Source organism: Ipomoea nil, unplaced genomic scaffold, assembly GCF_001879475.1.
Source record: "Ipomoea nil cultivar Tokyo-kokei standard unplaced genomic scaffold, Asagao_1.1 scaffold2759, whole genome shotgun sequence".
In the NCBI taxonomy this organism is placed as follows: Eukaryota; Viridiplantae; Streptophyta; class Magnoliopsida; order Solanales; family Convolvulaceae; genus Ipomoea; species Ipomoea nil.
Window position 1 is genome coordinate 1,141,600 of NW_017619187.1, and position 26,883 is coordinate 1,168,482.

The following is a 26,883-nucleotide window of genomic DNA, read 5'->3' on the forward strand; positions in this document are numbered from 1 at the left end:
TAACGGTTAGCGTTAGCGGATTTGATCAGCGAATTTATTTAATTATTAACATTGGGTAGAAAAAATGACCGGCCAAATTATTAAATCAAATGAATGGTTCATATTGTTCAGGTTTTAATTTTTTTCTTTTAAGATTTTCTAATTTATCCTTAATTATATGATTATCCATTTAACTTTTCCGTTAATTCACCGTTAGTCTAATTCTAATATTAAAGTCTAATATAGAATTATAACTACACCATTAATCTAATTCTAATATTAAAGTATTAATAGAACTTAACCACAAATCCTAATGTCGGAATCTCCTCAAACAATATTAGTATATATTTAATATTTTATGCCCTAATTTTTATTTGTTCTCCCTTATGTCCCGTATTTGGTTTCAACTATAACTATACAATTATTTTATTGACAATTATAATCAATCTTGACTATATTATCTTGCATCTGTAAACTTAGAATTACCTATTTAACTCGCACGGGCTTAGCTCAATGGTTTAGTGGGTAGTATTTGGGAGAAGAGACCAAGGTTTGAACCTCAGCGGCGGCAATGCGGGAATTATGTCCAAAGTGGGCAGATTCCTTGTGCGTATCAGCATTTGGCCTTGTCTGCTGAACCATTGAGTCACCATGATTTACAACTTCCCACAATGCTCTGTCGGGTCAGATTGTGGGGGGCCCTTGGGGTTGGGGACTCAACCTTTGGGAGAATAATTACCTATTTAAATACGCAAATTCAACCTTCAATTATCTATGCATGCACAATTTCAATATAATCCTGCCTTAATATACTTTAAAGTACTTATTTAACAAAAAAAGCATTGGGAATTATCCTAATCGCGCAATGCGCGTAAAAAACTAGTATATATATATATATATATATATATATATATATATATATATATATATATATATATATATATATATATATATATATATATACTCAATGTGCGTGAGTGTTGTATCTAATGTGCCTGGGATTTGTATTTAATGTGCGTGAATGTGTAAAATGCAGCAGAAAAGTGGAGACCTACAGGATAGTTTCTTCGCTAGCTTTGTTCTCGGATGGGTTATCACAAATGGTGCTGGTATTGCTTCTTACCCAATGATGATGACATCTGGTGAAGCTGTCAAGTACAGGAGCTCTCTTGATGCTTTTGCTCAGATTCTTAAGAATGAAGGTGTGAAAAGGGTGCTAGTGCAAACATTTTATCATGACTATATGGGTGCTTCTCTTTTCAGTAGCATAGCTCAGATTCTTAAGAATGAAGGTGCGAAAAGGGTGCTGGTGCAAACATTTTATCATGACTATATGGGTGCTTCTCTTTTCAGTAGCATAGTTATATGGTGATTTTCTGTTCTGCTTCTTTCTGAGTTCGTAATTCTGAACTACTCACGCACATTAAGCACAAATCTCACGCATATTAAGCACAACACTCAGGCACATTAAGTACAAAAATCGCGCATATTAACATCACGCACATTAAGCACAAAGCTCACGCACATTAAGAACAACACTCACGCACATTAAGTATAAACCTCGCACACATTAATCCACCGCACAACCGCATGGGAAGCAACAAATGCACCTGATCTCTTCCCTATATATATATATATATATATATATATATATATATATATATATATATATATATATATAACCAAATATCAATATTAATAATCATTCTATTCCAATCTACTACCAAACATGCAAAATATACCCGTATATGCAAACCTTCACATGGTCATAGACCCATAGTTCAACTTTACTACCTAAGTGTGAACCTTTCCATGGTGATGAACTAAGGATAATATTTTTTTTCCAGCACAAACAATATAATATAACTAGTATATTCACGTGACAGCTCCTCATGAATTTAATTTAGCAAGTTGGGCAACTCTTCGGGGCTAATTAGACAATGAATGAGTTTCATCAAGATGCCAAACATGGTTAGTTGTTACGTTTAAATTAAACAATATTGGTTTTCAAGCATAAAAAACGTATGTATCCCTATTTTATTACTCACAGGGATTTGATTGTGTATATCTGTTAGTTTATGTGGATGATATTGATGGAATTAATTAAACCGGGGGTCCGACTTAACTAACTCGAATAAGAGTACGAATAATAAATAAATGGTACGAATGATATAGCAAAGGCCGTGAGACCGTAGATTGTATTAAATGCCGTAGAATGGACTATTACAGTAGTATTTTAGGACAAAGTATGTAGGAAATGTAGATCGTGTCTTAACGAGACAAGGTGGGGGGCTTTTATACAACCCCTGCCCCTAACCGCCACCCCCTAAAGCGGGGGTGGTTAGATCCGAGTTGACCGCGCCCGGTCTCGTGACCGGGCCGTGTTGTGGGGCCAGGCCGAGCCCGTCATGGGCTCGGGCCGAGCCCGTGTGGAGGTCAGCCCGGCCCGGCCTCCAACGTGGCCCGTGCGGGGGCCACGTGGCGAGGGGCGGGTCCGTGGCGCCGCCCCGGGACCCGTTCTTGCCCGCGTCCTCGGGTCGGTTCGAATCGATTCCTGATATATCCGTCATCAGTCCCCCACTCTCCGAGCTGCGAGTAATCGTCAGTGAAGGAGAGTAGATGCTCTGGCCGACCTCCCAAAATGCCGACCCCGAGACGTCCGCGTCCAGCGTTAAAGGTGCCGTCCAAATGCACTTCTCGCGATAATGTTGAAAAACTCCATCCGGAACATGACTCCTTCATCTGCTAGGACACATACACAGTAGATTCCTCTTAGGTTTAATTATCTTCTCCAAGTCAACCAATCACATCTATCTTTTCACCTTTTCCCCCCCTTTTTTTGCCTTTTGAAATTCAAACTCACCCTCTTCCTATCTCCCCCTCTCCTATATAAACCCCTTCTCCCCTCTCATTCTACACTTTCACCACTCCAACTTCTTCCATCCTCTCTCCCAACACCGGCGAGCCCCGCCACCGGATTCCGGCGACCCCACGGCGACACCTCCGGCGAGCCACCACCGGATTCCGACGAGCTCGTGGCAACAAGTTCCGGCCGACCTCCAACTACCCCCGTCGCTGAGCCGTAGGCCCGAGCGTGGTACGCCCCTCTTTCCTCACTCTTTTCCCTCTTCCTCTTTTTTTTTTTTTTTTTTTTTTTTTTTTAATTTCTCGACACGGTGCTAGGCTGCTCCGGAGGCGCCGTTGCCCGCGCCCCGGTGCTGGGCTGCTCCGTCGTGGTGGCGCTGTCCCGCCACTGCTACGGGGGCGGCTCGCCAGCCGCGCTCCCGTGGTCCCCGGCCGACCTCCCGGGCTCAGGCCACGGCGAGGTCGTGCCGGCCTCGGGGTCGGCCGGCCTGCCCTGTTGAGGTCGTGCCGACCCCGTTCGCCGAGGCCATGCCGGCCTGCTGCTCTGCCAAGGTCGGGCCGACCTTGACCTCGGCCTAGGGCCGAGGTCCTCCAACTTGCCCTTTTTTTTTTTTTTTTTTTACAACCCTTCTGCGCCATCTGTCACGGCGTGGGCGCGCCGGCGCCGTGCCGGGCTCCGCCGACCTCGCCCGCCGAGGACGTGCCGACCCCGGGGTCGGCCCGTCCTCGGCGTGGTCGGGCTCGACCGCGGCCTTGGGCCGGGGTCCTTGATAACCACGTTTTTTTTTTTTTTTTTTAATGTGTCGAACACGCCTCGTTCTTATACCCCTTCTCTTTTATCTCATAAGTTTAGTTGGTGCATGTACACTTCTTCCGGTTCCTTGGACGATTTTTTGGACTCCGTAGACACCCACATCCTTCCCATGGATGATACTAGCGATCCCCCTACTCCTTTTCCCGCTCATTCCCCCTCTGGGGAGGTCACCATGCCATACGAGGGTCCGTTGGACGCCCATCCCTCCGTCATGGAGGACCCCCTCGCGGTCCCATACGAGGATCCTGTCCAGTACACCCCTCTGGAGACACTCGTCGCGGCCTCGACTTTGGCTCAGACCTCCGTGCAGGAGTTTGAGGAGGCCAAAAGCTATGTTGGATCTGCGGGCGAGGTACGCCTGCCTTCTCTGTCGGGGAATGTCGCCGAGCCGCCGACACCCCTCTTCTTCAGGGTTCACGTGCAGTCCATGTACCTTGATTTTCGCTTCCCTATTCATCCGTTCGTCGAATCCTTCCTCAACCACTACGGCATCGCACCCGGGCAGTTGGTGCCGAATGCCCATTACTTACTTCTTACCTTCCTACTTCGCTGCCACACCATTCGTGTCAAGCCCTACATGGATCTCTTCTAGAGTTTGTTTCAAGTTACCTCGTCCTCCGGCCAGGCCAGTAAGGGGTTCGTGGGTATAGCGGCCCGGGCGCGTATGAAGACGTTCCATGACTTCAATCAGACCAACAGAGATTGGAAACCGCACTTCGTCTTCGTCTCCGTCGGCGATCGTCGCCCGTTCCTATCTTGGAACAACAGGTTTGTGCGCTACAGGGCCCCGCTCCAGACGGCCGCTCTAGCCCGAGACGTCCATGCCTTCCGAGGCGATCGGGGAGAGATTATCATTGGCGAGATGATTACGCCGGAGAACATGCATAGTCTGGGCTTTGTGTCGGACGGGCCGCTACCGCCTCGTATTCGCCCGCGCCTTCTACGTGCGCCCCAGTCGGATGCGCGTCCCTTGATCGAGTTGTCAGATGATGAGCCCCCAGAGTAGTCCCCGGGATCCTCGGGGTCTTCGGGCGAGGTTTTTGCCGAGCCCAGGTCCTCCGGGTCCGCTGTCGGCCCTTCGCGTGTCTCTACTCGTGGTTTGTTCCAGTGCCTTGAGCGTGTCGTGGCGCATGGCCCTATTGCGAAGAGACAGAAGGTTACCGCGCAGTCTGGCGCCCCCCCTTTTGAGCCTGGTGCGCCCCCACCGGGAGGGACGCGGCCGCAGGCGAGTCGCCCCCCTGTACCGCCGGTTGTACCGCCCCCGCTGCCGCCTGCCGAGCACACGACGCGGAGCTTGCCCGCTATCATTCGAGAGGCCCTCCGTACCATCGAGGTATGTATTCTTGCTCATGACTTCCTTTATTGCACTTAGTCCTCGATGTTGCTTTGTTATGATTGTGCTTCTTCTCAGGTGTCACGCCTGACCGCTTCATCGGCCCGCCTGGTCTCGGCCTCCAAAGCTCGCACCAGCTCGCGAGCGCGACCCTGCTCATCCTCGACAAGGGCCACGGTGGACACGGCCCAACCCTGAGACGATCGCCGACCGAGACGAAGACGAAGTGCGGTTTCCAATCTCTGTTGGTCTGATTGAAGTCATGGAATGTCTTCATACGCACCTGGGCCGCTATACCCACGAACCCCTTACTGGCCTGGCCGGAGGACGAGGTGACTTGAAACAAACTCTGGAAGAGATCCATGTAGGGCTTGACACGAATGGTGTGGCAGCGAAGCAGGAAGGCAAGAAGTAAGTAATGGGCATTCGGCACCAACTGCCCGGGTGCGATGCCGTAGTGGTTGAGGAAGGATTCGACGAACGGATGAATAGGGAAGCGAAAACCAAGGTACATGGACTGCACGTGAACCCCGAAGAAGAGGGGTGTCAGCGGCTCGGTGGCATTCCCCGACAGAGAAGGCAGGCGTACCTCGCCCGCAGATCCAACATAGCTTTTGGCCTCCTCAAACTCCTGCACGGAGGTCTGAGCCAAAGTCGAGGCCGCGATGAGTGTCTCCAGAGGGGTGTACTGGACAGGATCCTCGTATGGGACCGCGAGGGGGTCCTCCATGACGGGAGGATGGGCGTCCAACGGACCCTCGTATGGCATGGTGACCTCCCCAGAGGGGGAATGAGCGGGAAAAGGAGTAGGGGGATCGCTAGTATCATCCATGGGAAGGATGTGGGTGTCTACGGAGTCCAAAAAATCGTCCAAGGAACCGGAAGAAGTGTACATGCACCAACTAAACCTACGAGATAAAAGAGAAGGGGTATAAGAACGGGGCGTGTTCGACACATTAAAAAAAAACGTGGTTATCAAGGACCCCGGCCCAAGGCCGAGGTCGAGCCCGACCACGCCGAGGACGGGCCGACCCCGGTGTCGGCACGTCCTCGGCGGGCGAGGTCGGCGGAGCCCGGCACGGCGCCGGCGAGCCCACGCCGTGACAGATGGCGCAGAAGGGTTGTAAAAAAAAAAAGGGGGCAAGTTGGAGGACCTCGGCCCTTGGCCGAGGTTAAGGTCGGCCCGACCTTGGCAGAGCAGCAGGCCGGCATGGCCTCGACGAACGGGGTCGGCACGACCTCAACAGGGCAGGCCGGCCGACCCCGAGGCCGGCACGACCTCGCCGTGGCCTGAGCCCGGGAGGTCGGCCGGGGACCACGGGAGCGCGGCTGGCGAGCCGCCCCCGTGCAGTGGCGGGACAGCGCCACCACGACGGAGCAGCGGCGCCGCCGGAGCAGCCCAGCACCATGGCGAGAAATTAAAAAAAAAAAAGAGGAAGTGGGAAAAGAGAGAGGAAAGAGGGACGTACCACGCTCGGGCCTACGGCTCGGCGACGGGGGTAGTTGGAGGTCGGCCGGAACTTGTTGCCGTGAGCTTGTCGAAATCCGGTGGTGGCTCGCCGGAGGTGTCGCCGTGGGGTCGCCGGAATCCGGTGGGGGGGGGCTCGCCGGAGTTGGGAGAGAGGATGGAAGAAGTTGGAGTGGTGAAAGTGTAGAATGAGAGGGGAGAAGGGGTTTATATAGGAGAGGGGGAGATAGGAAGAGGGGGAGTTTGAATTTGAAAAGGCAAAAAAAGGGGGGGAAAAGGTGAAAAGATGGATGTGATTGGTTGACTTGGAGAAGATAATTAAACCTAAGAGGACTCTACTGTGTATGTGTCCTAGCAGATGAAGGAGTCATGTTCCGGATGGAGTTTTTCAACATTATCGCGAGAAGTGCATTTGGACGGCACCTTTAACGCTGGACGCGGACATCTCGGGGTCGGCCAGAGCATCTACTCTCCTTCACTGACGATTACTCGCAGCTCGGAGAGTGGGAGACTGATGACGGATATATCAGGAATCGATCCGAACCGACCCGAGGACGCGGGCAAGAACGGGTCCCGGGGCGGCGCCACGGACCCGCCCCCGCCGAAGCCTCGCCACGTGGCCCTTGGTTTAATTAATTCCATCATTGGTGCTCTTGTTGAGAGCTATTGTATACCACTATCGTTCATTCCCGGCGATGGCAAGACCGACTTAACTAACCCGTGCGGGGCCACGTGGCGAGGCTTCGGCCGGGGCGGGTCCGTGGCGCCGCCCTGGGACCCGTTCTTGCCCGCGTCCTCGGGTCGGTTCGGATCGATTCGTGATATATCCGTCAGATATACTTATGATGGAAGCAATACGGGAGTCACTCAGCTAGTTTCGAAATTTTCTACTGCTTTTAAAATCAGAGATATTGGTGAACCAGATTTTTTTCTTGGAATTGAGGTAGTTAAATGCAGTGATGGAATTTTACTTTCACAACAGAGATACATGCATGACATTCTAAAACGTGCTAGAATGGCAGAGTGCAAACCTTTGTCTACCCCTATTTCAACTTCAAAAATCGTGGTCTTTGATACAACATTGTACGATGATCCTACACAGTACAGGAGTTTGGCTGGTGCATTGCAATACTTAACTATCACTCGTCTTGATCTTTCCTTTTCAGTCAATCAGTTGTGTCAAACACATGCATGCTCCTACAGTTTCACACTAGGAACAATTAAAAAGAGTTTTGAGGTATGTTAAAAGAACTGTTACTTTTGGTTTACGAGTCAAAAAGTCATCTTCAAGGGAAATTCATGCCTTCTCTGATTCTGACTGGGCTGGCTGTCCGGAAGATCGAAAATCTACAAGTAGCTTTGCTGTGTTTCTTGGCTCTAATCTTGTGTCATGGGTCTGCAAGATACAAAGAACTGTGGCTAGATATTCTACTGAGGCTGAATATAAAGCTCTAGTAGATGTTTGTGCTGAAGTAACTTGGATCGCTTCACTACTGCGTGAGATCAAAGTTCCAGGTATCTCTGCCCCTAAACTATGGTGTGATAATCTTGGTGATACTTATATGTGTGCAAATCCCATCTTTCATGCTCGTACCAAGCACGTTGAGATAGATTATCACTTTGTTCGAGATAAAGTTGTTGCGGGAGATATTCAAATCAATTTCATCTCAACAAAAGATCAACTTGCAGACATATTCACAAAAGCTTTGCCTGGTCCTAGCTTTTCTTTTCTTAGCGACAAGCTACATGTTACTAGCATACCATGTGCTTGAGGGGGAGTATTAGGACTCTATGTATTTGAGTCACACTATGACTCCCTATCTATACATTTGTTCAATGGTTTATTCAATAAAGTTTTATACCGTTCTCATTCATACATAACCAAACATCAATATTAGTAATTATTCCAATTCTACCCTACTAAAAATATAATACTTTCACCAAAATCTATTACCATTATTAAATATTTAATTTTCATTTCGATTTTGATTCTCTTGTGTGAACCAACACACGTACCCTAAGTATATGCAAACCTTGACCTAATTAAGTGTGAACCTTCCCATGGTGATGACAATATTATTTGACCAAGTCTTTGATAATATATTGACGTGCAGTGACAGCTCCTCATGAATTTAATTTAGCAAGTTGGGCAACTCTTCGGGGCTAATTAGACAATGAATGAGGTTCATCAAGATGCCAAACATGGTTAGTTGTTACGTTTAAATTAAACAATATTTATTTGAAGCCATTGTTGTCAGCAATAACACTGCATAATAATTTCGAATCACATTCCTAGAGAGAGAAAAGGAGAGAGAGAGATGGCATTTGTTGCTTTGACTTCTCTCATGGAAACAATTCGCCTAGAGTTCTTACAATCCGACCCAAGGGTGCCTCTCGATGCTGAAAAGCTTTCTGATTTGCAGTTATCTCGATTCCAAGACTTTCTGCAGAAGCCGCCTAGTGGTGCCTCAGCAAAAACAATCAAATATCTGAACACCAAAATCAGAGACTTTGCACTCCAAGCCGAAGACCACATCGAAACACAACTACACACTCTCCTTCTAGCCAAACACCACGACGCAGAAAAAGCTTCTCTGGCACTCCATCAGGCCCTGCGAAAACCCACACAAAAAGCAGCTGAATTGCTCAATATTATCAGCACCACAATAAGCAGTGAAGCTGCAGAAAACACCAATATTAAAACTCAACCACCGTCGCTGCTAAAACAGGCGGCGGCTTCCGGTCGTTCTGAGAATGTTCAATCGTCGGAGAAGGGCAGATCCTGGTGGCGCTCCCCGGAAAAGATTTGTATGATCGGTCGCCGCCATGATTGTGACGTGATAAAGGACCGCCTCTTACGTGGCTCCTCGGAGCTAGGACTTATCCCAATAGTTGGAATGGTGGGCATCGGAAAGACTACTTTGGTTAAAACCATATACACAGATCCAGCACTTCTGTCACATTTCCAAGTACGAGGAGGGGTTACTATGCGTCCAGAATTTGACAAGACACAAATGCTAAGCGACCTTCTTCGATCCATCAATGGAGCAGAATCAAATGAAACCAAAGAGGGAATCACTACTACCACTTCTGATCTAGCAAATCAGCTACGCAAGTGCTTGAACGGCAAGAGGTACGTGATTGTGTTGGATAACTTATTGAACCATTTAGCTTGGGATGATATCCACCGATACTTTCCTAATGATGGGAATGGAAGTTGCATATTGCTAACCACTAGGCACTTTGATGGGTACTATGCTAGAGGCAGTGCCGACCATATCCATTACATGACTTTGTTAGATCCAAAAGAAAGTTGGGATCTCTTTTATCATATCCTTCCACACAATAAAAAGAGTATGATATCCAAATTTGAAACAATTAGAGAGGCTCTTGTGGAAAAATGTGAGGGGTTAGCACAATCAATTGTGACGGTAACTAAGCGTCTATCTGAATGCGACAACATAGAGAAAGAGTGGAAAAAGATTGAAAAGGAGTTAGAGTCGTTAGGGATTTTAGATCGCAATGACCTCACACTCAATTACAATCAGTTACCGCAACATTTGAATGTGTGCTTTTTATATTTTGGAACCTTCCCAAAACGCAGTGAAATCTTAGTTAAAACCCTTTTTAGGTTATGGATTGTGGAGGGTTTTGTGATGTCAGAAAATCAAGCTTACAAGTATTTACAAGAGCTTATTGATAGAAGTCTTGTCTTAATTCATAGCCGAAGTTCTAATGGCCAAATTAAGACCTGTAGGATGCACGGTGCCTTGCATACCTTTTGTGTAGGAGAAGCTCAAAAAGGAGGTATTTTTTGTGCTGTAAATACTCGACAACATTTAGGGTTGCCATTAGATGTGTTTGCAAACTCGTGTCGTTGGTTGAGTTTATACACACACAGCTTTGACTATTATGTGTTATTCCGTACAAACAATCTTCGCTCTATTTTCTTTCATGAAAATCCTGAAATGTTTGTAGATTCCAAACTGATAAGAGTATTGGCTTTTGTCCCTTCTCCGTCTTTTGTTCCATCTTATCCACTCACAAGAAAGAATTTCGAGGATTTAGTGTTTTTGCGATACTTATCTTTAACCCAATGGTTTGAAAATCTGGAGCACATAGTGTCAGCTAATCCGAATTTGCAAACGCTTATCATTTCTAAGACAAGAACAAGCAATAATAAGCGTTTGTCATCTGAGATTTGGAAATCACCACAACTAAGGCATGTGGAGGTTAGCTACTCCCTCTCAGTGGATCCTCCTAGTGAGGTCAAACACAGCTTGCACACACTCTATTGGTTGAGTTTAGAACATTGTACAAAGGAAGTGTTTTCAAGGATTCCGAATGTAAAAAAATTGGGGATTATTTGTGGATGTGAATCAAATAATCCAAATGGAGTGGACTCAGATAACCTTGGTAATCTTGATTGTTTGGATAAGCTAGAGACGTTAATGGTTGCATTCCGGAAAGGCTCATCAGTTTCTGCAGGCTTCCAGAATTTGAACTCTTTGTCACATTGCCTTAACATCAAGAAACTGAAATTGAAGAGAACTTGTTTGGCATGGAGAGAATTAAACACAATTAGCATGCTACCAAATCTCGAATCTCTGAAGCTGAAAGAAGCCTCCAATGATTCGGATTGGGAACCCACTGAGGGAAATTTTGAAAAACTAAAATTGTTGTTCCTTGAAGCTAGAAACCTTGTTCGCTGGGAAATCAACAGAGATGAACAATTTGGTTGTCTTGAACGCCTTGTTCTTAAAAGGTGTATCAGCTTGGAAGCGATTCCAATTGATTTTGCAGATATCATCACGTTGGAGTCAATCGAGTTACGAAATTGCTCCCCTTCTGCTATGTCTTCTGCCCAACAAATTAATGTTATCCGCAACGATGATTATGGATACAAAACCGTTGATATTCACCGTGGTTTGTCTTTTCTCTCTCACTGTTTTTATTTTATTTTTGTTACTATCATTTTGGATTTTCCCTTATTTATTTTTGTCATCTGGCAGTGGACCAAACAGAAGAACCTAGTGTTGAAGATGATAATAATGCTTCTCATTAAACAGATAGGTACGTATTTCTAATTAATACTCTATTTTTAACACTCGTGAATTGTGAATATTATTATAAATTTAAAAGGACATTGTAATATATTACTTATTGTAAATCAATGAGTCAAGATTAACATTATTGGGAGTCCAATTGCACATTGTTTATTTAGAGTTTTGTTGGATCGATAATACCAACTATTATTAATGCATCAAATTTTGTCTCTTAATCTTTAAAAGGCGTGCATTATAAATATATTTATATTTGTTCTCTATAGGATTAGTATCACGTCTTTTGATAAATATAAAGTTTGATGTGTTTGTTACTTCTTTCCACAGGATAGCATGGCTTGCAATATAATGCAATTTGGTCATTTCTACGAGTTTGCTTCATGTGGTTAATAAATTTTTGGAGTTTGCTTTTTAATTTTCCCTTGAATAAATGATTCATAAAGCTTTGCTGCGCTTTGCTATCAAGAGTCTTTTATTATTGTATATTATTATTGGCATTGCATTGTCACACATATTGTGGAATGGTGTAAACTATTGAAGTTTAATTTATTACTCCATATCATCATTTATGTGTAATTGTGTACTGTTTCATTTGTTTGCTATCAATAATTTTTTATTTCTATTATATAAAGATATCTTGTCCTAGCTTTGTCGGAAGGCACAGACACGTAGCAAAGACGGAGGAAGTTCAATCTAATGGGTAAACTATATAACTTGTCTTATATATTTTATCAAAGATTTTTATTGCACTCCGAGATACTCACCATTCATCATATAGTTGAGGTTTATTTGACTAACCTATTAAGAATCCGTTTAAGCCGTTAGTATTATCGTGTTAATCAGTTTACACAAACTCGTTTATAGCACACTAAGAACTCACTGTTGTTTAATATTATTTAGGGAAAATGACACTTTTTCCCCCTGAGTTATATACTTATAGTCCCTTTTCCCCCTCGATTATTTAGGTAAGCACATTAGCCCCCTCAATTATTCTAAAAGTGGTAGTTTTTCCCCCCTGATATATTAAATTGACATTTCTACCCTTAAAGTAAACATTTTATTTATTTTACTTCTCCAACAAATTATCGCGTATACGTAGGGATGACCAAGGTTCGGATCAAACTAAACCGAACACTATAGCAATTGAATTAAAAGTTTCCGGTTATGATTCAGATCTAGAACCTAATATTTGGATTTCAATTTATTAAAGTTATGAATCAAAAAAATTGGATCTTGAACCGTGAATCGGCGGTTCTGGATCCGGTTCGCGATTTTGAACTGTCTTTATTTTAAAATTTTATTTTTTATTTTAAATATTCTAAATTCAAAAATAAATGAATTTTATTTTTTTAGTTTGGAACATGAACCATCCATTCCGGTTCGCGATTTTAATAAACTCTAAATATCGAGTTTCGATTCTAAATTGTAATTGGAATATTTCAGTTTGGTTGCTATAGTGTTTGTTTGGTTTGAACCAAATTATGGTCATAATTTGTTGGAAAAGGAAAATAAATGAAATATTTATTTTAAGGGTAAATATGTCTATTTAACATTTCAGGGGAAAAAACAGCCACTTGAATAATTTAGGGGGGAAAAGTGCTATAAGTATATAACTTAGGGGGAAGAAGTGCCATTTTCCCTATTATTTATTAGGACTCTATTATTCATATTAGACTAGGACTATATTATTCGTGTTAGACTAGGATTCTATCTAGCATCTCTATATATTCGCTCCCTGTATTCTCAGACATTATTATTGAATACAACACAATTATATTCTCATCTGGTATCAGTTAGCTAGGGTTTTTCTTTTTCAACATCCATGTTCCTCACTTCGTAGCAGTAGCCGATGGCATCAAACCAAGATACACCGTATGAGAAGCGGTTCGGTCAACGACGTGACATATTGATGATCCGTGTCAAATTTGTAAAGGTTTCGGCCACACGGGAGCCAATTGTGTTTGGCGTTATGATGATCCGTGTCAAATTTGTAACCATTTTGGTCACACGGGAGCCAATTGTTTTTGGCGCTATGATGATCAATGTCAAATTTGTAACCGTTTTGGTCACACGGGAGCCAAATGTTTTCGGCGTTATTCAGGGGCTCCGGGTTTTCAGGCTAATGTGGCCGTCTCTGGTGATAATGGTGATTCCAACTGTACACATCAGTGATTCTCTGACACTGGTGCTACAAATCATGCTACGCCTGATTCTTCTTTGATGACTTCTGCGACAAGTTATGATGGCCCGGAGACTCTGCGAGTCGGCAATGGTATAGGTTTGCCTATTGTTAATGTTGGTTCTGATTCATTAGCTACTGATTCTATGTCTTTTAAGTTACATGATGTTTTGCATGTCCCTGGTCTCTCTTCTTCTCTATTATCTGTCCAGCGTTTTGCAAAGGACAATAATGTTTTCTTTGAGTTTCACCCTCTTTGTTTCTATGTGAAAGACATTTTGACTAAGAAGGTTCTTTTTAAGGGACATGCGTCTGGGGGTCTCTACGCATGGCCTACGTCTTCTGCTTCCCCTGCTACATTTGTTGCTGCACGGTCATCTTACGTTTGGCACATGCGGTTGGGGCATCCTCAGTCTCGAGTCTTACGTAAAATTTTAGTGTCTTCGTCTGTTGGTACATTTAATTCTAGTGATCTTCCCAATGTCTATTCATCTTGTAAATTAGGAAAATCTTCTCGTTTTCCTTTGTCTCGTGTCGAAACTACTAGTACGCATCCTTTGGAATTAATTTATTCAGATATTTGGGGCCCTACACCATTACTTTCTGCGTCTGGCTTTAAATATTTTGTGTTGTTTGTGGATGATTACACTCGTTATATGTGGTATTATCCCATGCGTGCTAAATCTGATTTGTATGCTATATTTCATAAGTTTCGGTCACTAGTTGAACGTTCCTTTTCTCGCAAGATTATTTCTTTTCAATCTGATTTAGGGGGAGAATATAAAAAGCTTGGTTCCACTCTTGCGTCCTTAGGTATTCGTCACAGGCAATCCTGTGCGTATACTCATGAACAAAATGGCAGGGTAGAACGTAAGCATAGGCATGTTGTTGAAACGGGACTAGCATTAATGGCTCAATCCTCCGTTCCGTCTCATTTTTGGGATTATGCTTTTGAAACTGCGGTTTATCTAATCAATAAAATGCCCACTCCTGTCTTATCTGATAAATCTCCTCATTATTTTTTGCATTGGTCTCCTCCATCTTATTCATATCTGCGTGTTTTTGGGTGTTTATGCTTTCCAAATCCGCGTCCCTATAATCGCAACAAATTATAGTTTCGGTCATCCCCTTGTGTCTTTCTAGGATATCTTCTATCTTTTCGTGGCTATCGTTGTTTAGAGACTAACACTAACAAGGTTTTTATCTGTCGCCATGTGCGATTCGATGAGGCTGTCTTTCCTTTTGTTGCTTCTGTGGATTCGCAGGTTCCAAAACTACGCCCGGAGCCGTGGGGTGTTGCACCAATTGTTTCTGGTGGTGATCCGACTATTGTCACGACTCGTGACCCTCTTACCACGCCCATAGCCGCTTCTGACCACCACCGCCAGCAGCCTGCTACTGCCGAGCCCGTGACCGAGTCCGAGCGGACAGTCACGGACCAGCCGGCTCCTCGGCCAAGAGGTCGGCCTCGTGGTCGGTCTCGTCTCGCGCCCTCACCCGTTCGCTCTCATGGAATGAATACGAGAAGTTCGGGACCACATGATCATGTTGCTTTATCTGCTGCTGCTGTTACTCCTGAACCTACATGTTTTACTCAAACGGTTAAATTTCCTGAATGGCGGGATGCAATGGATTTGGAATTTAATGCCTTGGTGCACAACAATACATGGAGGCTTGTTCCCTTTAAATCAGGTATGAATATAGTTGGATGTAAGTGGGTGTTTAGAATCAAGAGAAAGGCTGATGGTTCGATTGAGCGTTACAAGGCTCGGTTAGTTGCCAAGTGATTCAATCAGATTGCTGGTGAGGATTTCTTTGAGACCTTTAGTCCCGTTGTTAAACCAACTACGGTACGTCTTCTCTTATCCCTAGCTATTTCTAGTGGATGGACTATTCGACAGCTAGACATACACAATTCTTTCCTAAACGACAATCTCGCTGAGACAGTTTATATGCGCCAGCCCCCTGGCAATTAAGACAAAACGATGCCCGGGCACGTTTGTCTCCTTCAACGTTCTTTGTATAGGCTTAAGCAAGTTCCCCGTGCTTGGTTCACTCGTTTCCATGATTTTCTGGTTTCTGCCGGTTTCTCACCTTCCAAGACGGATGTCTCTCTATACAACATACTGGGAACCAATCTCGTTTCATGGGTTTGTCGAAAACAACGTACTGTGGCTCGTTCCTCAATTGAGGCTGAATACAAAGGACTGACTGATGTCTCTGTAGAGGTTACTTGGCTCGTCTCTCTGATGAAGGAAATTGGGTTTGCGCCACCTTTTGTGCTCAAACTCTGGTGTGACAATCTGGGAGCTACTTATCTGTATGCTAATCCGGTGTTTCATGCTCGCACCAAGCACATTGAAATCGACTACCACTTTGTTCGCGATAAAGTCGCGAAGAAGGAATTACAAGTTAATTTTATTTCTACCAAAGATCAGATAGCAGATATTTTACTAAGTCTCTTTCATCTGTACGTTTTAATTTACTCCGTTGCAAGCTCAATGTTTTGGCTGACCAACCTTGTGCTTCAGGGGGAGTATTAGGACTTTATTATCCATATTAGACTAGGACTATATTATTCATGTTAGACTAGGATTCTATCTAGCATCTCTATATATTCGCTCCATGTACTCTCAGACATTATTATTGAATACAACACAATTATATTCTCATCTTATTAAAGGAAAGTATTTTTGTATTTAAATACCTAATGAATGTATAAGATTAAAACAAATAGATGATATGAAAGTATGAAACAATATATTAAATCATTCCATCTCTAATCTAGTTTAATTTATAACATATTTTAAAATACACAAAAATTAAATACAAACTATGATAAAATATTTGTTATTTGTATAAGTTTAAACAATTTACATACTAATAAAATAAAATTACTTCATAGAAAATTAATTTATAATTTATTATATTATGTGTCTGCATTTAATATATTAATTAGGCACAAATAGTTAACATATTATCTGTTTGCAATTAACAAATTATGTGTTTTCAATTTATTTACAAGCACATAATAATATTTTTCTTTATTAATAAAGAATTCTCTCTCTAGAAAATTTTCTCTAGGGTTTTTGCGTTCCTACTAGGGTTTCTCCTGGGTTTTCATCGGTGATTTTTCAATTCTATCCAGTTGATTGTCGGTGCAGTAGTAATGGAAATTGATCAGGGATTGTTGGGCGGTCAACGCAGAGCAGTGGGGGAGGAGGGGATTGGGCGAGGAAGCGGTGAGGCTTTTGTGGCAGACAACCGCCGAACCGAAAGGGGGGAGGAGGGTGATATGTTTACTGGTTTGCATGAGGGGGGACTGTTGGATGGCCAACGGCGAACAGGGGAGGGGGAGAATGGACGAGGAAGCAGTGGGAGGGATGTGCCAGGCCATCGCCGAATTGTAAGGGGGGAGGTGGGAGAAGGCTTTATTGGTTTGTATGAGGGCATGCACAGGGATGGGGCAGTCGGGCGTGGTGAGGGCAGTGGGTTTCCGAGGCAAATTGGGATGTCGGTGGGGGTAGGGGGGTTGAGGGAGAGGGCTGTTAACGGAAGGGGGCAGGGTGGGGGAGGAGGGTCGGTGCCAGGCCGGCCGAGGGAGGGGGGTGGGTGTGGCGGAGTTGACGGATAGGTGGGCGGAGATGGCTTTGATGGAGGAGGAGGGAGCGGTGTTTATACCGGAAGGTGGTGATGTGGTGGTAGAGGGTGATGGGGAGGAGGAGGAGGAGACTTGGAGGATAGTCGGGCGGTTTTTGACGCAAAAAATGATAAAACTGGACTTTATGAGGCAGGTTCTGGCATCTGTTTGGCAACCAGTACGTGGATTACAGGTAACAGAGATTCAAAGGGGTTTGTTCTTGTTTGTTTTTTTTCCATAAGACTGATATGGAATATGTGCTGAATGGAGGACCCTGGGCTTTTGAGAATAATGCACTTGTGTGTCGGGAGGTGTTGGATGGGGTGAATCCGGTGGATGTAGAGCTGGATATGATTGACATGTGGGTACAGTTGCACGATATGCCGAAGGGATACACGTCGCATGCAATTCTAGAACAGGCAGGGAATTTTTTGGGCTCTTTTGTTAAACATGATGACCGATTTGAGGGGGCACCATGGTTAACGTTTCACCGTATTCGGGTGTCAATTTCGGTGGATAGGCCGCTTAGAAGGAGGATGCGGTTGATGAAGAGAGATGGGACTACGGCATGGGTGAATTTTAGATATGAACGGCTCCATAAGTTTTGCTATTTCTGTGGTTGTATGGGTCATTTGCATATTTTCTGCATACACGCTAGGGAGGCTGGAATTCCGGTGGAAAGGTACCTGTACGGTCCGGATATGCGAGCTGGTGGATCCCGGAGCGCTCCTAGAGCGGTTGGGGATAGCTGGCTTGTTCCGGTTGGCGGGAAACCACGACCACTGGGGGCCAGGCCACGTGTGGGTGGAACAGTGGATGGGGGACAGGGAAGTGGGGGTGTCACACCCACGAGTATGTCTGAGGATGAAGTGGTGGTGGCTACGACAAAGCGTCGTAGGCATGAGACGGAGGGGAGGAGGGAAGTGGGAATGAGGAGGTAACAGTTGCAGCTGGTTCAAAAAACTTGTCCACGGCGGGAGCTGGTGTCCAGCCCCGCCCATCATCATGAGTACTTTGAGCTGGAACTGTCGTGGCTTGGGCAATCCATGCACAGTTCGACAGATTGTGGGCCTAGCGTCCAGTAAGAAACCTGATTTCGTGTTCTTGATGGAGACCAAGGTGCCACGGATACATGCAGAAAGGATCCGTGTTACGCTTGGGTATGAAGGGTTATTTTATGTTGATAACGACGGCTTGAGTAGAGGAATGGCGCTTTTATGGAAGAAGAATAATATGGTGAGACTTTTGAGTTACTCACAGAGTCATATTGATGTGGAGATAAGCTTGTTTAATAAGTTATGGCGCATGACATGTATCTATGGTGTCCCCGAGCGTGGTAGGCGGGAGGAAACATGGGAATTACTTGGCATGCTGAAGACTAGGTCTTTGTTGCCCTGGGTGGTGATAGGGGATTTTAATAATCTACTATACCAGCATGAGAAGAAGGGGGGAAATCCGTATCCTAATAGTTTGCTACGGGGTTTCGGTGATGCTGCGGATGACTGTGGTTTGATGCAAATGCCAATGAGGGGCCATCAGTATACGTGGCAGAAGGGAAAGGGCACACCGAATTGGATAGAGGAAAGATTGGACAAAGCTTTAATAACGAATGATTGGGGTCTGCTCAATGAGAATGCATGGCTGGAGAATATTCGAACCCGGGCCTCGGATCATTCGATCCTATTCCTCAGCATTCAAGCGTTTTGCATGCCAAGGAGAAGGGGGCCATGGAAGTTTAGATTTGAAATGGCTTGGCTTTTGGATGAGGGGTGCAAAGAAGTAGTTGAAACGGCCTGGCAGGAGGGGAGAACGGAGGGATTGCTGCATTGCCAGCGGTTGTGTGGGGAAAAGTTGATGCGGTGGGGTGGAGATCAGTTTCATAAATTCGGAAAACGAATTAACCACCTGCAGCAGAGGCAAGATGCCATACGAAATAGACGAGATGTGGGGGCTTTAGCTGAATACCAACATATTGAGAATACCATGAAACGAGTAGAGGCCCAGGAGGATGTGTTTTGGAGGCAGCGGGCCAAGCAGCACTAGCTACGCGGGGCAAATACAAAGTTTTATCACAGGTATGCCTCTACACGTAGGAAAAAGAATTTTATTTCTACTATTAAATGTGATGCTGGTAACTGGGTGGAGGGGGATGGTATGCATGCTGCTATACAGACTTACTTTGAAAATATTTTTGCCTCTAATGGATTGAGTTGTGATGATCCACTTTTTGGGGTCCTAGCCCCACGAGTAACGTTGGAGCAAAATATGATGCTAGACCGCCCTTTTGAAACTTATGAGGTTAAAGAGGCTCTTTTTTCAATGTACCCGGATAAGGCACCAGGTCCGGATGGTTTAAATCCGGGTTTCTACCAGCAGTTTTGGGAGGTAGTGGGAGAAGATGTATCGGGCTTTATAATGAATGTGTTGAATTCCTGTGTATTCCCTGAGGGTTTGAATGATACTAACATTGTCTTGATACCGAAGAAGGAGATGCCTGAGACAGTTGCAGATTTAAGGCCGATTGCATTAAGTAATGTCGTTTACAAAATTATGGCCAAAATGATAGCAAATAGGATGAAAACACTAATGGGAGGATTAATATCAGAATCCCAAAGTGCTTTTATCCCGGGAAGGCTAATCACTGACAACATCCTGGTGGCAGCAGAGGTGGGACATTATCTGAATAGAAAGCAATGTGGTATAGTGGGATGGAGTGCATTGAAGTTAGATATGTCAAAGGCCTATGATAGAATGGAATGGAACTTTCTGGAAAAAATGCTGACTGTTATGGGTTTTAGTGAGAAGTGGATAAAACTCATTATGATGTGTGTTACGACTGTCAATTATACTGTAATGGTCAATGGTACGGTAGGAGGGCACGTAAAACCAACCAGGGGACTCAGGCAGGGAGACCCGCTCTCTCCGTATTTGTTTATTATTTGTGCAGAGGCTCTCTCGATGATATTACAGTATGAACAGTTGGCAGGCTCAATACATGGGTGCAGAGTCGCGAGGGGGGCACCGCCTGTAACACACCTGTTTTTTGCGGATGATAGTCTCCTATTTTTTTAAGCAAATATCCAGGAGGCAGAAGTTATAAGGCAGTGCCTTGCGAGGTATGAGAAATTGTCAGGCCAGGTGGTCAATTATAATAAATCTAATATATGTTTTAGCAGAAATACTCAGGAAGCTCACAGGACACAGGTAGCGAATTGTCTGGGGGTGGTGCAAGCACCCAATTTTGGGAAATATTTGGGCCTACCATCTTTTGTAGGGAGGAATAAGAGAGCTGTTTTTTCATATGTGGAGGAAAAAATCAGGCAGCGAATTGGTTCGTGGAGTAAAAAGTTACTCTCTCAGGCCGGTAAGGAAGTGTTATTGAAAAGTGTAGCGCAAGCTATGCCTACCTTCTCATGAGTGTTTTTTTGTTACCTGAGACAGTTTGTCAGTCAATTGAGCGAACTATGAATAAGTATTGGTGGGGCAGTGGAAGAGAAAGGGGAATACATTGGAAGGCATGGGACAGGATGTGCATACCAAAGAAGTATGGTGGTATGGGTTTTAAAGAGCTGAGGGCGTTTAACCTAGCAATGCTGGGTAAACAGGCATGTCGTTTTTTGACAGACCCAGAAACACTCGTAGCTAAAATTTATAAGGCAAAGGTATTATCCCACAACCAGCTTTACAGATGCAACTATTGGTAATTGCCCAAGTTACTGTTGGAGAAGTATAATGGCAGTCCATCCAATGGTAGTCTCAGGGGTGCGGAGGAGGATTGGGAATGGACAGACAACTTTAATATGGGGGCACCCGTGGTTACGAGATAATCCCAGCCCATTGATTCAAACAGAGATGCCACAGCAATTGAGAGGGGCACGAGTTGCAGGACTGATTGATTTACAGACTCATACCTGGGATCCGCATATTTTGTCTGATTTGTTTCTTCCTGAAGATGTGGAGCGAATAAATATGATCCCTGTTAGTCCTGAGTATGATGACTCATGGTATTGGGTGAGTGACCCAAAGGGGACATATACAGTAAAGAATGCCTATAGGCGTATTGTGGGTGATTATGAGAATAATCCAGCAAATTTTGATAAATGGGTAGCAGTGTGGAAAATAAAAGTCCCCCCTAAATGGAAAACCTTCTTGTGGAGAGCCATATGTGACATTTTACCAACAACCCTTAATTTGATATTTAAAAGGGTGGGGGTGGAACCAACTTGCCCGAAGTGTGGTTTAGATCATGAAGATGTGTTGCATGCTTTAGTGCTCTGTGAATATTCTAGACTTGTTTGGAATATAACACAATTGCCTATTATTAATATTATTGCAGACTCGTTTACAACATGGCTAAAAGGGGCTATGGCGGCCTTGACGGAGGAGCAGACCCGGTTAATGGTAGCAGTGTTATATTATATTTGGAGAACCCGAAATTCAGTTGTCTAGAAGGGATCAATGATGCGGCCTACCCAATTGGTCAGAGCAGCCACCGTAGCACTACACGCATACGACACTGTCCATGCCCGCCGAACCGAGCCCGCACCGGCGACGGACCACTTGAACGGTCCAGGGGAGGATGGTCTACGGTGTTATGTGGACGCGGGTTTCCGGCACGACACGGGCGAAGCAACTTACGGCATGATAATTATAGCGCCAGATGGCTCGTTTGTGGCAGCGAGGAATGGCAAGTCACCAATTTGTTTTTCACCACTTATGGCGGAGGCCCAGGCATACAAGGAGGCTTTGTCTTGGCTGCTTGAACGGGGCAACACATCAGTAAGTATACTCACGGATCGTATGGAGTTGACGGCGATTATCAGGCATCATCATACGCCAATCCATTCGTACGTTGGGGTCACAGTTGACCAGTGCAGAACATTTATGTTATTATTTAATCGTATTACTTTGGATTACATCTCTAGGCAGATTAATTTACATGCGCATACTTTAGCTACATTAGCATTTACTCAGGATCAAGATATGTACTAGGATGCTATCCCACCTGACGCTATTTCAGCTTTGATTCATTAATACAATCGCAAGATTGACCTTCAAAAAAAACAAGCACATAATAATATGTTAATTGAATATTATGAATTGAATATTGTTTTAGTTTGTTGGATAGATTGAATGGTAGGTTTTATTTTTTTTTAATTGTCCACTGGTACCAAGTTATTCATCTATGTATAAGGTGATGGGTTCGAGCCTCGGTGGAGATGATTGTAGTGATATATGTGAATATCTCCTTCCTTTGTAATAAAAAATAAAAAATAAAATAAAAAAACACTAGAGCCTAGTCGCCAATTAATCCCCCGCGGCTAGACGCGCTTTTTTTCAACCATGCCAACTAATCATCATCATCTTCTGAGTTCGTATCTCTTTATCCTTCCTGCTTTTTTCAACCATGCCAACCAATCATCATCATCTTCTGAGTCGGTATCTCTTCACCCTTCTTGAACTTACTTGGATAATACCCGATTACAAACCAAACCCAATCTAGATAGACACCCAATTACAAACCAAACCCAATCTAGACAGAGATTTATAATAAATAAGTCTGAAATGATTTAACAGACTTTACACATTAAGACAACATAATATATGTTAAAACAGCAGGCCGATATATATTAAATCCTCAGGGAAGTTGGCGTAAAAGTGTATTTTTCAGCTTCCTAATTTGGAGATTTGTCTTCTATTTATACTTGAACACTCTTGAAGATATCTTGCTTACACATCCCTTGAATCATGGAGCAACACCCATCCAAATCTTCCCTCTACAATCTCTCATCTTTGCTTAAATAATTAGAGACCACACATTCATCTTCAACTTTAATGGTTCCAGGCATAATTAATTAACCAACTAAACCTTAATTAAATAATCTATATCTATATCTATTCTATACTATATATAATAACAAAATCATGAAATTTTAACTTCCCGCCCAATTCCTAAAAATTCTCTCTTCCTAATAAAATATATTGATTTCTACTTTCTCATTCCTACAATAATTCTGGGTAAAAATTCTATTCTAAAATTATAAATAATAATAACAAAATTCTGAAATTTTAACTTCCCCAATTCCTAAAAATTCTCTGTTCCCAATAAAATATATTGATTTATACTTTCTCATTTGTACAATAATTCTGTGAAAAAATTCTATTCTAAAATTATAAAATAGTGTAATTCAATTCCCTTTGCACAATCTATACTATATATAATAACAAAATCTTGAAATTTTAACTTCCTGCCCAATTCCTAAAAATTCTCTCTTCCCAATAAAATATATTGATTTCTACTTTCTCATTCGTACAATAATTCTGGGAACAAATTCTATTCTAAAATTATAAAATAGTGTAATACAATTCACTTTGCACAATCTATACTATCTATACTATATATAATAACAAAATCCTGAAATATTAACTTCCTGCCCAATTCCTAAAAATTCTCTCTTCCCAATAAAATATATTGATTTCTACTTTCCCATTCGTACAATAATTCTGGGTAAAAATTCTATTCTAAAATTATAAAATAGGATAATACAATTCCCTTTGTACACTCTATATACTATACTATATATAATAACAAAATCCTGAAATTTTAACATCCCACCCAATTCCTAAAAATTCTCTCTTCCCAATAAAATATATTGATTTCTACTTACCCATTCGTACAATAATTCTGAGAAAAAATTCTATTCTAAAATTATAAAATAGTGTAATACAATTCTCTTTGCACAATCTATACTCTATACTATATATAATAACAAAATCCTAAATTTTAACTTCCCGCCCAATTCCTAAAAATTCTCTCTTCCCAATAAAATATATTGATTTCTACTTTCCCATTCGTACAATAATTCTAGGCAAAAATTCTATTCTAAAATTATAAAATAGTGTAATACAATTCCTTTTGCACAATCTATCTATACTCTATACTATATATAATAACAAAATCCTGAAATTTTAACTTCCCGCCCAATTCCTAAAAATTCTATCTTCCCAATAAAATATATTGATTTCTACTTTCCCATCCGTACAATAATTCTGGGTAAAAATTCTATTCTAAAATTATAAAATAGGGTAATACAATTCCCTTTGTACAATCTATACTATATATAATAACAAAATTCAGAAATTTTAACCTCCCGCCCAATTCCTAAAAATTCTCTCTTCCCAATAAAATATATTGATTTCTACTTTTCCATTCGTACAATAATTCTAGGAAAAAATTCTATTCTAAAATTATAAAATAGTGTAATTCAATTCTCTTTGCACAATCTATCTATCTATACTATATATAATAACAAAATTTTGAAATTTTAACTTCCCGCCCAATTCCTAAAAATTCTCTCTTCCCAATAAAATATATTGATTTCTACTTTCCTATTCGTACAATAATTCTGGGTAAAAATTGTATTCTAAAATTATAAAATAGGGTAATACAATTCCCTTTGTACAATCTATACTATATATAATAACAAAATTCAGAAATTTTAACCTTCCGCCCAATTCCTAAAAATTTTCTCTTCCCAATAAAATATATTGATTTCTACTTTCCCATTCATACAATAATTCGGGAAAAAAATTATATTCTAAAATTATAAAATAGTGTAATACAATTCACTTTGCACAATCTATACTATATATAATAACAAAATCCTGAAATTTTAACTTCCCGCCCAATTCCTAAAAATTTTCTCTTCCCAATAAAATATATTGATTTCTACTTTCTCATTCGTACAATAATTCTGGGTTAAAGTTGTGATGTGTTAAAAGTTCGGCAAGGCATAACTCTTGTCTCGGTTTTCCGTTTTGGACAAATGTTTTTTTGAAATCGCGTATTTTTTCGAGATCTATCCACTGCAAAGGTTTGGTCCACCAATTTTTTAAAAAAATGCTTTATTAAATAGTTTCTAAGAAAAAAATATGAGAACCTTATGTTTCATTAATGAATTTTTAAATTTTTTAATTAAAAAATTGTCCAGTGCATTATTTAATAATATCTCTTTATAATTGGTCAAATTATTTAATTATGGTAAATTAGGGAATAATTAATGATGGTAATAGAAATCCTAGAAGAATATAGAATTTAAGTATATTTTATTATTGTTATATTATTATTGTGACTCACGGAATACCGTACAAGAATATTTAATTATGGTTATATTATTATTGTGTGCCTCACGACCATTATATACTAACAAAACTTGAAAAGAAACTAATAATCATAATAATAATAATATAAGTGGTAAAAATAATATCTAAAAGTAATTAAGTGTTAATAATAATAATAAGAATATTAACGTAAGAATTATAACATAGAATAAATCGTAATAATTAATAACTATATTCTAGGATTAAATTTGAAATTGTCAGGAAAGATAAGCGACCTCTGGTGAAGTTAACTCTTAAATAATTATATATCAATTTAAATATTCTTAATATATTACAAAAATTTCATTCCGTGCATCGCACGGGTGAAAATACTAGTTAGACTAACAAATATATTGCCAAGCTAAAGTTAATCTAAACAATATTAATTTACTTACATCAAGAACAAAAATTGTAATTATTTTGTAAAGTTAGAGGTATATTTTATTATTGAAAAACATAGACTAAACTGAATAGAGCTATATGATTAAGTGGCTAAAACACATTTTTAAAAAATTGTTGTATGATGCGATGTTACAATTTTGATCTATGAATTATGCAGTCAAAGAACTACAATAATAAATACATCATACAATCTTCTTGTAAAGATTAAATATAGAAAATATATTTTATTAATCTCTCTATACATAATTAGGGATGTATATATATTTATTTCATATACATAGGTTACATATTAGGTAGATTTCATTTATTCATTATTTTACCGTTATCTTGTTTATATATATATATAGGGAAGGGATCAGGTGCATTTGTTGCTTCCTGTGCGGTTGTGCGGTGGATTAATGTGCGTGAGGTTTATACTTAATGTGCGTGAGTGTTGTTCTTAATGTGCGTGAGCTTTGTGCTTAATGTGCGTGATGTTAATATGCGTGAGTTTTGTACTTAATGTGCCTGAGTGTTGTGCTTAATATGCGTAAGATTTGTGCTTAATGTGCGTGAGTAGTTCAGAATTACGAACTCAGAAAGAAGCAGAACAGAAAATCACCATATAACTATGCTACTGAAAAGAGAAGCACCCATATAGTCATGATAAAATGTTTGCACCAGCACCCTTTTCGCACCTTCATTCTTAAGAATCTGAGCTATGCTACTGAAAAGAGAAGTACCCATATAATCATGATAAAATGTTTGCACCAGCACCCTTTTCACACCTTCATTCTTAAGAATCTGAGCAAAAGCATCAAGAGAGCTCTTGTACTTGACGGCTTCACCAGATGTCATCATCATTGGGTAAGAAGCAATACCAGCACCATTTGTGATAACCCATCCGAGAACAAAGCTAGCGAAGAAACTATCATGTAGGTCTCCACTTTTCTGCTGCATTTTACACATTCACGCACATTAAGTACAAATCTCAGGCACAT

The 26,883-nt window shown here is 41.9% G+C and overlaps 3 protein-coding genes across 4 annotated transcripts; all 3 read left to right on the top strand.

The window, feature by feature from the left end:
- The first annotated feature begins 8,721 nt into the window (after positions 1-8,721).
- On the top strand, positions 8,722-12,098 carry LOC109156707 (putative late blight resistance protein homolog R1B-17). Of its 2 annotated transcripts, XM_019304538.1 has the most exons (3): positions 8,722-11,385; positions 11,472-11,532; positions 11,850-12,098. In XM_019304538.1, exons 1-2 carry the CDS (start codon positions 8,778-8,780, stop codon positions 11,522-11,524), a joined length of 2,661 nt encoding a protein of 886 aa, XP_019160083.1. In that variant the 5' UTR covers positions 8,722-8,777; the 3' UTR covers positions 11,525-11,532; positions 11,850-12,098. The 2 variants fall into 2 exon arrangements, with proteins under 2 accessions (XP_019160083.1, XP_019160084.1); XM_019304539.1 differs by lacking the exon at positions 11,472-11,532.
- A 5,247-nt stretch (positions 12,099-17,345) lies between these two features.
- LOC109156733 lies at positions 17,346-18,282 on the top strand. The gene is made up of 2 exons (XM_019304568.1): positions 17,346-17,534; positions 17,584-18,282. The coding sequence occupies exons 1-2, from the start codon at positions 17,346-17,348 to the stop codon at positions 18,280-18,282; spliced, it is 888 nt and encodes a 295-aa protein (XP_019160113.1).
- A 166-nt stretch (positions 18,283-18,448) lies between these two features.
- LOC109156734 lies at positions 18,449-19,384 on the top strand. The gene has a single exon (XM_019304569.1). It carries the CDS (start codon positions 18,449-18,451, stop codon positions 19,382-19,384), a length of 936 nt encoding a protein of 311 aa, XP_019160114.1.
- The last annotated feature ends 7,499 nt before the right edge of the window (positions 19,385-26,883 follow it).

Bases quoted from the DNA above. Each gene is read 5' to 3' on its own strand.
- LOC109156707 (XM_019304538.1), top strand. From the start codon at position 8,778: ATGGCATTTGTTGCTTTGACTTCTCTCATGGAAACAATTCGCCTAGAG. The intron at 11,386-11,471 runs GTTTGTCTTTTC...GTCATCTGGCAG, and splicing joins AACCGTTGATATTCACCGTG to TGGACCAAACAGAAGAACCT.
- LOC109156733 (XM_019304568.1), top strand. From the start codon at position 17,346: ATGGCTTTGATGGAGGAGGAGGGAGCGGTGTTTATACCGGAAGGTGGT. The intron at 17,535-17,583 runs GTAACAGAGATT...TTTTTCCATAAG, and splicing joins AACCAGTACGTGGATTACAG to ACTGATATGGAATATGTGCT.
- LOC109156734 (XM_019304569.1), top strand. From the start codon at position 18,449: ATGGAGACCAAGGTGCCACGGATACATGCAGAAAGGATCCGTGTTACG.